Source organism: Podarcis gaigeae (genome assembly GCF_964106915.1).
Source record: "Podarcis gaigeae genome assembly, chromosome: 2".
Classification (NCBI taxonomy): Eukaryota; Metazoa; Chordata; class Lepidosauria; order Squamata; family Lacertidae; genus Podarcis; species Podarcis gaigeae.
The window spans coordinates 117279686-117291454 of record NC_139679.1 but is presented as its reverse complement, the minus strand read 5'-3'; the positions used below and the strand labels follow the sequence as shown (position 1 = coordinate 117291454).

The 11769-nt window shown below is 45.4% G+C and overlaps 1 protein-coding gene and 1 long non-coding RNA gene across 6 annotated transcripts in view; one reads left to right on the top strand and one right to left on the bottom strand.

Annotated features, from left to right (window-relative positions):
- The window catches only part of LOC310838313, a 437762-nt gene extending 427703 nt beyond the window's left edge, over nt 1-10059 (bottom strand). Inside the window, exons 1-2 of the long non-coding RNA XR_014560918.1 lie at nt 5988-10059; nt 5841-5926 (exon numbers count right to left, since the gene is read on the bottom strand). This is a non-coding gene — a long non-coding RNA (uncharacterized lncRNA). The remainder of the gene's footprint in view (nt 1-5840; nt 5927-5987) is intronic.
- LOC310837490 (uncharacterized protein) overlaps nt 1750-11769 on the top strand; it is a 29568-nt gene continuing 19548 nt past the window's right edge. The window contains exons 1-5 of one of the 5 annotated variants that reach the window (XR_014560560.1): nt 1755-1856; nt 3537-4510; nt 5563-5689; nt 6750-9682; nt 9722-10040. Coding sequence is in view for 2 of the 5 variants with exons in the window: in XM_083724153.1 (XP_083580279.1) it covers nt 3794-4510; nt 5563-5689; nt 6750-7756 (1851 nt within the window). In the remaining 3 variants the exon portion in view is untranslated. Of the gene's footprint in view, nt 1857-3536; nt 4511-5562; nt 5690-6749; nt 10041-11769 lie in introns of those variants that run through there. The other 4 variants (XM_083724154.1, XR_014560558.1, XR_014560559.1 and 1 more) reach the window with 4 other exon arrangements.

The following is an 11769-nucleotide window of genomic DNA, read 5'->3' as shown; positions in this document are numbered from 1 at the left end:
CCCCAGTTCCGACAACCTCTGCTTAATGTTTTCTTGAGCAGCTTTGATAGTCTCTTCGTTGCTTTGCAGAGAGGGGGGTGGGAAAGAGATGTACACTGCCCCAAGAAGGCAATGTGTAAATAATGTCAAAAACAAATAAGCATTGTGGAGAGACAGGCTCTGTTTAAAGAAAATCCATCTTCCAGCTCTACAATTCTGTTATGTACTGAGTTGAATAGGATCCAAAAGGCAGCAGTCTGATTGGTCCACAGGAGCCACCCAATCCAGTTCCAGGTGGAAGTGAATCCGCAACCTGATTGGCCTACAGGTGAATCCTGGAATTAGCCAATCATGTGGGGCCCATTGTGTAAATAATGTATATAAATATGTTTTGACTATGGCAGACCAACACGCTACCTACCTGTAACTGTATATAAAGCAGACATTCTGGGGGAATTCCATTCCTCCTCACCACTATGAGCTGAATAAAGAACATGAAATCCACTCTCAACTCCGAGGATATTTCAAATTCCCCCTCAGTCTGCCTTTGCCTGAGGGTTTGTTGCCGGAGATGGAGAAATGACAAGCCAGAGTGGTGCATGCTCTGGTTATCTCCCGCTTGGACAACTGCAATGCGCTCTACATGGGGCTACCTTTGAAGGTGACCCAGAAACTACAACTAATCCAGAATGCGGCAGCTGGACTGGTGACTGGGAGCAGCCGCTGGGGCGATATAACACCTGTCCTAAAATATCTTCAGTGGCTTCTAGTGCATTTCTGAGCACAATTCAAAGTGCTGGTGCTGACCTTTAAAGCCCTAAATGGCCTTGGCCCTGCCTGAAAGAGCGTCTACACTCCCATCAGTCAGCTCAGACACAGGTCCTTTTCCAAGGGTCTTCTGCTGTTTCCCCCACTGAGAGAAGCGAAGTTACAGGGAACGAGGCAGAGAGCCTTATTGGTAGTGGCACCCTCTCTGTGGAACGCCCTCCCTTTAGAGGGATCTGATCAATCCCTTCAGATGTCAAGGAGATAAAGACCTGCAGTGGTACCTCGGGTTAAGCACTTAATTTGTTCTGGAGGTCGGTTCTTAACCTGAAACTGTTCTTAACCTGAAGCACCACTTTAGCTAATGGGGCCTCCTGCTGCCACCGCCCCGTAAGGGCACGATTTCTGTTCTCATCCCAAAGCAAAGTTCTTAACCCGAGGTACAATTTCTGGGTTAGAGGAGTCTGTAACCTGAAGTGTCTGTAACCTGAAGCGTATGTAACCCGAGATACCACTCTATACAATTTTTAGAAGATATCTGAAGGCAGCCCTGTATCATGAAGTTTTTAATGTTTTATATTTTACTATGTTTTATATATGTTGCAAGCTGCCCAGAGTGGCTGATGGGTGGGTTATAAATAATAAAATTATTACTATTATTACTAAAGCAGTGTAGTGCAGAGGGAGCGTGTTGGGCAACTAAGAACACATGTTTCCACACTAGTTATCTGATTTCTGATTTCAATCTTTTGTATATTTCTTTATGGTTTTATGTCCACTTTGATTTCTAAAATAAACTTCCATTCTAATTTTGGGGGGGGGGGGAATGCGGGCATCGCTTTGCACCATTGACAATCAGTTATGAGACTTCCAGCCCATCTCTTGCTCAGGCAAGTTCTGTGACCGCAACCTAAGAGCCACAAGCTATAAAAGGGTTAAAGCAACAGAGGTCCGAATCCTAGAGCGGCCCAAGCAGATGTCAAAGGAAGTTGATGCGCAGGGGCGGGCGGAAGGGAGACGCTGCTTTCCGGTTCCCTCCCTCCCTCTCTTGACTGGCGCCTGAAAATGACATAGTCGGCTGCAGGTTCTCTGCGAGGAAAATGAGAGAGCAGGTGAGTGAAAGGTGGGAAGAAGCGGAGAGTCTGCCCAGGTCCGCTTCTGTTTTAATTTAATTTAATTTTTTAATTGCTCCTTATTCTGAGCTTGGGGAGGTCTCTTAAGACAAGAGGACCAGGGCGACGGAGGGATCAGCTTCTGGTAAAAGTTGCAAGCTGGCCCTCCCATTAAGCAGAATGAATTGGGGAACTGGTTTGGAATGGCCAGGTTTGGGTGCTGTGCCTTTGGTTGCTGATGGTGCTGATAACATCGAGGTCTGGGTTCAAGTCCCCATATGGGGCACCTGCATCTCCCTGCGTTGCAGGGGGTTGGGCTGGATGACCCCCACGGGTCCCCTCCCACCGCACGGTTAGACTTCCCAGCTGCAGGGTGCTATTTTCCGCCCTGCAAAATGTCTTAGGCCAGCCCTGCTTCTGGGCTGCTGAGATTCCCCACCCGCTCCCAATCTTATGTATGGCCTTATTCGCACTATACATTTAAAGCAGTCTCATACCACTTTCAGCAGTCGCTGCTTCCTCCATAAAATCCTGGGGAGCGCCATTTGTTAAGGGAACTGAGAATTGTTAAGAGACACGTGCCCACATTCCCCTCCAATTCCAAGAGTGTCTTCTCAATTCAGCCGTTTTCTAAGGGACTCTGGGATTGTTTTAAAGTGTTTCAGAGGCTGTAGCAAGCTATCCTGGCTGTTTACATGACCTTGGCTTGTGAGCACAGGAGGGGAATTAAGTATGATGTGCCTTTAGTATTTTTGTCTGTAGGCTCCTTGGGAATGAAAATAGATTTTTGGATGTGCGGAAATAGCAGACCCAATTAATATGGGGTATTCAGAGATTCCGAGAGGTTTTGGTCTTCAGTCCTGTCGCAGGGAACCCGCCCCCCCCCCCCATCATTCAGTTTGTACAAACTTCACACTCACACACTACATACGCTACACTTCTGTTATAAATTCATAGAAAATCAACCATACATCGGATTTGCACTGTTCCACTTTTATTTTACTCCATGAAGGAAGGACTACAAAATGAGGAAGGTTTGATACAGGGCAGCCATAATCCCTTCACCATCCCAGCACATACACAGGAGCCCTGCCCAGTTGCTATGCCAACCCTGATGGTCCTAGACAGAAGACCATCAAGATCACAAAGAACTTGCATATGGGAGTGGGTTCAGCACTGACTGAAACAAAGGACAATAATCAGCTCTTCCCTCTGGGGGCAGGAAACTGCAAACTCCCCTCTGTCACCTGGAAAGTACTCATGGGAAAGGGGGAAAGGGGGGACCAGCCAGGTGACAGGACACTCAGGTTACCACCACAACTCCTTCCTCAACCACTCCTTTCTGTGATGTAGGTGTGATGTATCTGAGGGGTGGTCTTAGGTTACACCCCTTCTGTGATGTATGTATGATGTTTCTGGGGCTGGTCTTGATCTACAGGGTGGCAATTTCAAAAGTCTTTATAAGGCCTTGCACACCATTTTTCTGGGTCCATCCTCTCTCCTGCGGGTGAGGGGAGAACCCTGTTGCAACAGACCAATAAAGGCCAAGCCTACAGGCTGCTGTTTTGCTCCAAGTTATCCTGGTTGGTGTCTTTGTTTTTGTCCAAGGGAGCCCTCAGATTTTTCCGTTAACAGTCCTACAGACTTTCTCTCTTATTTTTCCCTCCGCTCCCCCCTCAGTAGGTGACGTTTGGTCGTATTAGCTTCAAGGACAGTCAGATTCTGCTGGTTGTTGAAAGATCCAGATGGTTTGCAGTCTCATTTGAAGACTGGATGAATATCTTTAGCTTAAGGACAAGGATATTAGCAAGGGCGCTGAGGCATCCCTAAAGGGTTGAAAGTGAAAGAGAGAGCAGAGAAGAGGCACAACAAGGCCAGTCCCTGTGGGAAGACAAAAGCTGTGACGCAAGAGATTGTGGCTGGTGCTAAAGCTGGCCATGGAACCCGAAATCAAAATGGAGCAGAGCTGGAGCCCTGAATTTGGAGAGCAAAGGTCAATTTGTCCGAAAACTGGGAGGCTCAAGGAAGTTCTTGTGGAAGCTCAACAAAATGTGAAACAGGAGCCAAACGATGAGCCGTCAAGGAACTGGGACGCCCAGCTGCAGGAGTTTTTGAAGATGCTACAGGATTCCCATTCTGGAGAGGGAAACCCACAAGTGCCTGAGACAAGGGATTGGGACAATCTCAAAGTATTGGAGGTTACTTCTGAGGGAGTGACAGATGACCACAGCTGGCCCAGAGCATTGTGGGCTTCCCAAATCCAGCCACGTCTTGCTGGGGAAGCCCAAGAGGACCATGAGACCAATCTGGGTGCCACTCCCAGTGGGAAGGAGAAGGCAAGAACTCCGTCTGGGGATGGTGCCGAGATGGAGAGGCAGCGCCGGTGTTTTCGTGAGCTCTGCTATGAAGAGGCCGATGGGCCTTACAAGCTTTGCAGGCAGCTCCAGGAGTGTTGCCATCAGTGGCTGAAGCCAGAGAGACACACCAAGGAGCAGATCCTGGAGCTGGTGACCCTGGAGCAGTTCCTGGCTGTCCTGCCCTCGGATATGCAGAGCTGGGTGAGAGAACGTAACCCAGGGAGCTGTGCCTGGGCAGTGACCCTGGCGGAGGAATTCCTTCTGAGTCAGAAGGAGGTCAACAGCTGGGAAGTGCAGGTAAGATGATGTTTCCAAAGTTGTGTCCTTGGTCACATCCACAGCATACATTTGTTGCACGTGTGGATCATATGGCTTCCTCCAAAGTGTCCTGGGAAGTGTAGGTTATTAAGGGTGCTGTGTGTTGTAGCTCTGTGAGGGGTAAACTACACTTCCCAAAACTCAATGAGGAGAAGCCATGTGCTTTAAATGTGTACTGCAGGCATCGCAAGCATGCCTGAATTGGGTTTAAAAAATGGTGCTCTTGAACCACTCCTGTGTCTTGATTTGCTATGACTACTACAGTGGTACCTCGGGTTACATACGCTTCAGGTTACATACGCTTCAGGTTACAGACTCCACTAACCCAGAAATAGTACCTCGGGTTAAGAACTTTGCTTCAGGATGAGAACAGAAATTGTGCTCCAGCGGCGTGGCGGCAGCAGGAGGCCCCATTAGCTAAAGTGGTGCTTCAGGTTAAGAACAGTTTCAGGTTAAGAACGGACCTTCAGAACGAATTAAGTGCTTAACCCGAGGTACCACTGTACTACTACTACTATTATTATTATTATTATTATAACTTATTATAACTTTTTATCAGTCTATTTTTTGCCAATGCAACCTAAAGCGACATACAACAATGTTTGTAAGCACAAAGCCCCAGTTGGGCACCCAGCCACCTTGACAAAGCCAGTGTCAAGGCAGGAGTGGGGATCAAGTCAGCAGTAACTCACAAAGTGTCAGTGAAATTCACTCTTTATTCAAAGAAACAAAGCAGCTCAGGCCTAGTGATCACAGCAATTCTTCCCAGTAGATCTTGACCCAATGAGGCAGTTGTGAGGAACCTGAGACTCCTTCCTCTTGTCTCCCTTTGCTCCACCCTCTTCATTCCCCTTTGTGTTCTGGGAGACTAGGGGGCTCATATTATGTCCTCACATTCTTGTGACAGATTGTGATAATATCAAATCCTTGTAATAAGTAACATTTATCGCCAACCTCTAAACACACATTTTGCCTGCACTGTGACTTGGTTTTGAACTGACTCTTCTCCCCTCCATCTTCCCCACTGGCAGATCACAGGGATGTCAGAAAAGGAGCTTGTAAATGCCCACAAGGCAGAACAGGCTCTGCCGGGCACGGTGAAGATGCAGCTTTCCACAAGGCCCCAGCAGGGGGACAAGCAGAGTGTGAGCTTATTGGGTGAGTCCCTCTGGGGTCTGTCTCTTCGAATACTCCTGAATTTCCAGTTTTGTTGCTTTCCCCCACCTAAAATGGAAGGTTCGTCTTCCCAGGTCACCTTCAAGCTCTGTGGGTTTTGGGGCCTAAAACTGTCCACACAACTGGCCATTACCTGCTAAGTAGTGGTCCTGCTCAATCATGGGGAGATCAATCATTTTTGCAAAGGGGGCAGAAGCACAGAGAGGGAAGCTTGCCAGTCTAGACCAGGGCTGGGTGCTGAACCTCCCTATTTGGCCGACAGGTCCATTTTTAAAATTGCATCTGTAATTCAAAAAAATTCAGTACTTATATATGCATTTCAGAAACACACAGATAGATTTAGAACTGGAAAATGTGCAGAAAGGAACTTAAAAAATGATCACCTCCTCTAGAATAAAAGGTTCCACATTTGTTAGAAATTGATCTCTTATTGTGGTGACACCTAGACATTGGAACTCCCTGCCTGTTGACATTAGGCAGGCATACCCTTTTTGACTCCTCTTAAAACATTTTTTGTTTATAGGCAACCCTAGTAAGATATTAGAATGCTGTTGTGTTTTTGGTCTATTGCTGGTTTTAATTTTCTGAGCATTTTAATTGTTTTTAGTGCAATCTTACTGTTTTATTATTTTTTTTAAACTGTTTTGGGGTTCTCTAAAATCAAACGGCTTATAAATTTTGGGGACTATTTAATTTGGTTGGGAAAACATAGTAGAGCTGTCTGCATTTAGGCATGGAATGGAGAAAGGGAATAGGGACAAAAAAGAAGTCCACTTTCTCATAACAGTTTGTATCACAAGTGGTAGAAGATTCATGAGAGACAAAATAGGAAGCACTTCTTCACAAAGAGCAAAGCTGGAGCCAGTGCTATTTTTCTAGAAAAAAGAGGTGCTGGAACTCACCATGAACTCCCTTGTTCTCTTATAATGGCAATAACACCCACCTGAGAGGAGCCAGAACCAATCTCCAGTGTGTTCTGGCTGAAAAAAAGCCCGGATTGGAGCTGTGTCTGATTTCTACCCTGATTCTGTTTTTCTTCCAGCAGGGGACGGGCGAGTGAGTGAAAGGAAGAGGCAGAAGCGCTCGCGAGAAAGTCCTGAACAAACAGAGCAGCGGAAGACAACTTTAAAAGCAAGCCAAGAGAAGGATTTCCTGTGCCAGGAAGAAGCTGATAAAAACCAGCGCAGGGTAGAGACACAGAAGAGAAAAGACACAGAGAAGATAGCAGATCCAATTATTATCCAAAAGGGTGCTTGCAAAGATGCCGCCAAGCAGCATAAAGAGAATGACATGGAATCTGACACGGGTGGGGAAATCTGTGGTCAAAAGGCTCACGGGAGTACAGACGGGGCTATTCCCACGGAGGAGATGCCATACAAGTGTTGGCAATGCGGTCGGAGCTTCAGCAGCAGCTCAGACCTTTTGATACATGAGCGAAGCCACGTAGGTGAGAAACTGTATAAATGCTCCCACTGTGGAGAGAAAGAGACAATCCAGACTGGCCAGACTGCGCATAAATGTTCCCACTGCGGGAAAAACTTTCACTGGATCCCTCAAGCAAAAACCCGTGGGAGAGAAGAACGTTATTCCTGCACAGAATGCGAGAAAAGCTACTCCTCCAAGTCGGTTCTCCTCAAACACCAGCAACTCCACAGAGGCGAGAAACCTTATAAATGCTGCTTTTGCCCGGAATCCTACATAAACTGGTGGGAGCTCAAAGCTCATCGGCAAACTCACCGAGGCGACACACCACATAAGCCATATAAATGTTCGCATTGCGGGAAGTTCTTCCTTTGGAACTCGCAGTTTCTGTCCCGCGAGAGTAGCCACACAGCCTTCTGCTGCTACTGCGGGAAAGGCTTCATAAAAAACTCGGAGCTCGTTGAACATGAGAAGACCCACACGGCAGAGGAGCCGTTGGCGTGTTTTATCTGCGGGGAAAACTTTGGAGTCAGTGCTGAACTGCTTGCCCATGTGCGGAAGCACAGAGAGAACACGCTTCAATGCTCGGTTTGTGGAGGTCTTCAAGAACAGTTTGTAAGCCCGTGAACTAGAAGTTATGGGTGACAGCCAATCACTGCCTCCCGCTTGCACAACGTACTTCTCTTGGTGTTGTATATTTTAGCCACCAAAGGCCTCATTTAAAAATATTAAAATTGTCATGTTTTAAAATTCCTCGTGAATATGAAGGGCGTGCGTGAACCTGTGCTTGGTCAGATTTCAGAGGCATTACAGGCGACGACCGATTTAGCAGCGTCTGATTTCGCAGGGGTGCATGGCACCAAAACCAGAAGTAGCCCCAAAGGTCATAAAGTTGTCACAAAAGGGGGGATGGACAGGGCAGAGTAGGTTTATGTATTTGAGCGTCCAGAACATAACCCCCCCCCAAAAAAAACGGAAAGCAGAGGAGAGGAAAGGAGTTTTGTGCCCAGTTCCCACATGCGGGTTTCTCACAAGAGTCCTGTCAGCTCCTGTGAGAACAGGGTGCTTGTGGGACTTAGCTCTCTGGACACCAGGCATGTACCTTTGCCGCTTTCTTTTTGACACCTGCTGAAAAGCATTTTGTCCAGACGTGTAGACGTTGGAGAGTTTTAACTTCTCCTCATTTTACTGCTGATTTAAATTTTTTTAAAGGTTTCTAATTACTTGTTTTTAGCTGCTTTTAACCAATCGGTTTAATATTTCTTGTAAACTGCTTAGAGGTTCTGCTTTTACAATCAAGCGATACATTTTGTCATATAAGGCAATAACAAGGCTGGGGTAGATAGACCAGGGACTGATCCAGAAGGCTCCTATTAATCTTGTTGTGCCACCTACACGCACATCAGCCACTTCATGTGCTGGAGTTCCCCAGAAAACTAAGGAAACCAAGCCTTATGAGGACTGGTTGAAGGAGCTGGGTATGTTAACCTGGAGGAGACTGAGAGGAGATAGGATAGCCGTCTTCAAATATCTCAAGGGCTGTCATGTGGAATATGGAGCAAGCTGGTTTTCTCCAGCTCTGGATGATTAGGACTCAAACCAATGGCTCAAACCAAGGAAGGAGATTCCAACTAAACATCAGGAAGAGCTTTCTGATGGTAAGAGCTGTTTGACAGCGGAATGGTCTCCCTCGGGAGGTGGTGGACTCTGGGTGGCACATGTGCTGTGTCCAATTGGTGTCATGATGGTGGCACCCGCCCTTATTCTGGTAGGAAGTGCTTGGTGGGGGCCAAAAAATGAGGGGGCGAGGAGAGACCGTTGAGTTGGAACGAGGACTCTTGGGGGGCAGCGGCGGAAACACAAGGGCCAAAGGCACAGCTGCAGGGTGGTGGGGATGAGGCTGAGTAGGGAGACCCTCTCAAAGGAAAGGAAGAGAAAAGCAGGAAGGCCATTGCGGCAGAGGAGGCACAACCTCTGATTCTCTTGAACACCGCCCCCATTTTTTTAAAAAAGTACCGTACATTTATCTTCTGACCCCATTACTAGTGACACCTCTCCTGTTATGTAATTACTGGACATGCCCCCACCTCTTTCCCTTTCAATGCCCTTCAACTTTCATGCTCTTATACAGCATGTTTCTTTTCAACCATTTAAAAAACATCTTTGCAGTCCATTAACACCCCCACCACCATAGAGAGAGGCATTATGGTCCAGTGTGTAGCACAAGGACTTGGGAGATGCAGATTCAAATCCCGCCCCCCAACAGCCACAAAGTCCATTGAGTGCTACCTCACAAGGTAGCCCTAAAGGGGAAATGAGGACAGGAAAAACCACGGACCTACTTTATCTCCCTAGAGAAAATGTGAGGTATAAATAAAAAACGTTGGCATGTGGGTAACCCTACTGAGAGGTGTTAACAATGACCTTTGGGTGTTGTAAAATGTTTTCAGATATTTAAACTGCTTTTAAATAGCTTAAATATGTTTTGTTTTGTTTTGTGTTCCTTGGCTACTCATTGGTTTGCCACCCTGGGCTCTTTTGGGAGGAAGAAGGGTGGGAATTTAATAAAAAAATCAATTGATATTTCTTAAGGATTGGAAAATTACTGTGGGGTTTTTCATGAAAGAGACAGTCAACATGCAATATCTGGATGTCAATTTGAGTGAATGCTTTGAAGAAGTTGTTATATTTACTTGACAGAGAATCAGAAGTCTTTCCATCTTTTTCTATTTCTCCCATTTTCTTTTCTTTTTCTTCTGTTTATTTTTTCCCTTCTCCCTGCTCCTATTTCTTTTTAGATTAGATTTTAAAAAATATTTCTTTTATTCAGGTATAAGAATATACTTTGCACTGTGTATAAACTTTTGTATATCTTTGGATGAGTATCAATAAAAATAAAATGTGGAAAAAAGGAACCAGTAGTGTTGTCCATAATCTGCCCAGCCCCATATGTTACTCTTAGGTGGATTTGTAGCTGGTTGAGTGACAGACCCCAAAGAGTACTCATTAATGGTTCCTCATCGTGGAAAAAAGTGACAAGTGGGGTGCTGCAGGGTCCTGGGCCCGTTGTTTTCCAATGTCTTTATAAACAACTTGGGTGAAGGTATTTGAAGGGATGCTGATTGCATTTGCAGGTAACACCAAACTGGGAGAAATAGTTAATGCCACAGAATACTATTATATCTGGATTCAGGATGACATTAACAGATTGGAGAACGGGGCCCCAGTACAGTGGTACCTCAGGTTAAGAACTTAATTTGTTCTGGAGGTCCGTTCTTAACCTGAAAGCGTTCTTAACCTGAGGTACCACTTTAGCTAATGGGGCCTCCCACTGCCACCATGTCACCGCCGTGCGACTTCTTAACCCAAGGTACTATTTCTGGGTTAGTGGAGTCTGTAACCTGAGGTACCACTGTAACAGAATGAATTTCCATATGGACAAATGTCTGGTTCTACACTTAGGCAGGAATAGCGCAAATTTAAGATGGAGGACACCTGACTTGCCAGTAGTACATGTGGAAAGGATCTAGGAGTCCCAGCAAACAACAAGCTTAACATGAGTCAACAGTGTGATGCAACATCACAAAAATCTAATCCTACACAGCCACACAAGTGTTCAGTCTTTTGGAACAGTTTTCTGACATGTCCCTGATCTTAAATGGAATGAAAGGACCCATGCAGGAGATAAGCCATACAAATGCTCCCACTGCAACAAATGCTTCTGGGGGAGTTCCTACCTTGCATTGCATGAGAGATTTCACACAGGTTCCCAGACTGCGGGAGAAGGTTTGATAGGAATTCCAGCCTTCTCATCCATATGAGAAGACACACAAGGCTGCCTTGTTCCATAGTTCTCCATAGAAGAACTATGGAGAAAGAACTGGAAATTTAAAGCCTGTGAAGAATGCTGGATGGAAGTGAAAAAGGATTTAGAAATATGGTCAAATTTGAAGTTATCATTGCTAGGCCGAATTGCTGTGATAAAAATGAATGTATTGCCAAGGATGCTGTTTTTGTTTCAAACATTGCAAATTTTGGATAAAATGGATTGTTTCAAGAAGTGGCAGAGAGATATTTCTAGATTTGTCTGGCAGGGCAAGAAGCCTCGAATAAAATTTAAGATATTAACTGATGCTAAAGAAAGAGGTGGATTTGCCCTGCCGGACTTAAATCTTTATTATGAATCAGCCGCATTTTGTTGGCTGAGAGAATGGCTGCTTCTTGAAAACACTGACATTCTGGACCTAGAAGGTTTTAATAATGTATTTGGGTGGCATACATATTTGTGGTATGATAAGGTCAAAGCACATAAAGCGTTTAAAAACCATATTATCAGGAAAGCACTGTTTAATGTCTGGATAAGATATAAGGATTTGCTTGAAAACAAAACTCTAAGGTGGTTGTCACCAATGGAAGCGAAGGCTCAGAAAAAGCTCAATATGGAGGCCAAATGGCCGAAATATTGGGAATTTTTGGAACAAGAGGGAGATAGATTAAAACTGCAGAGTTTTTAAAAACTAATAATGATTGGCTTCATTATTACCAAATAATGGAGGCTTACAATTTGGACAAGAAAATTGGCTTCCAGGTGGAAAAATCAAAATTGGAAACAAAACTGTTAGATCCCAAAATTAAGAACT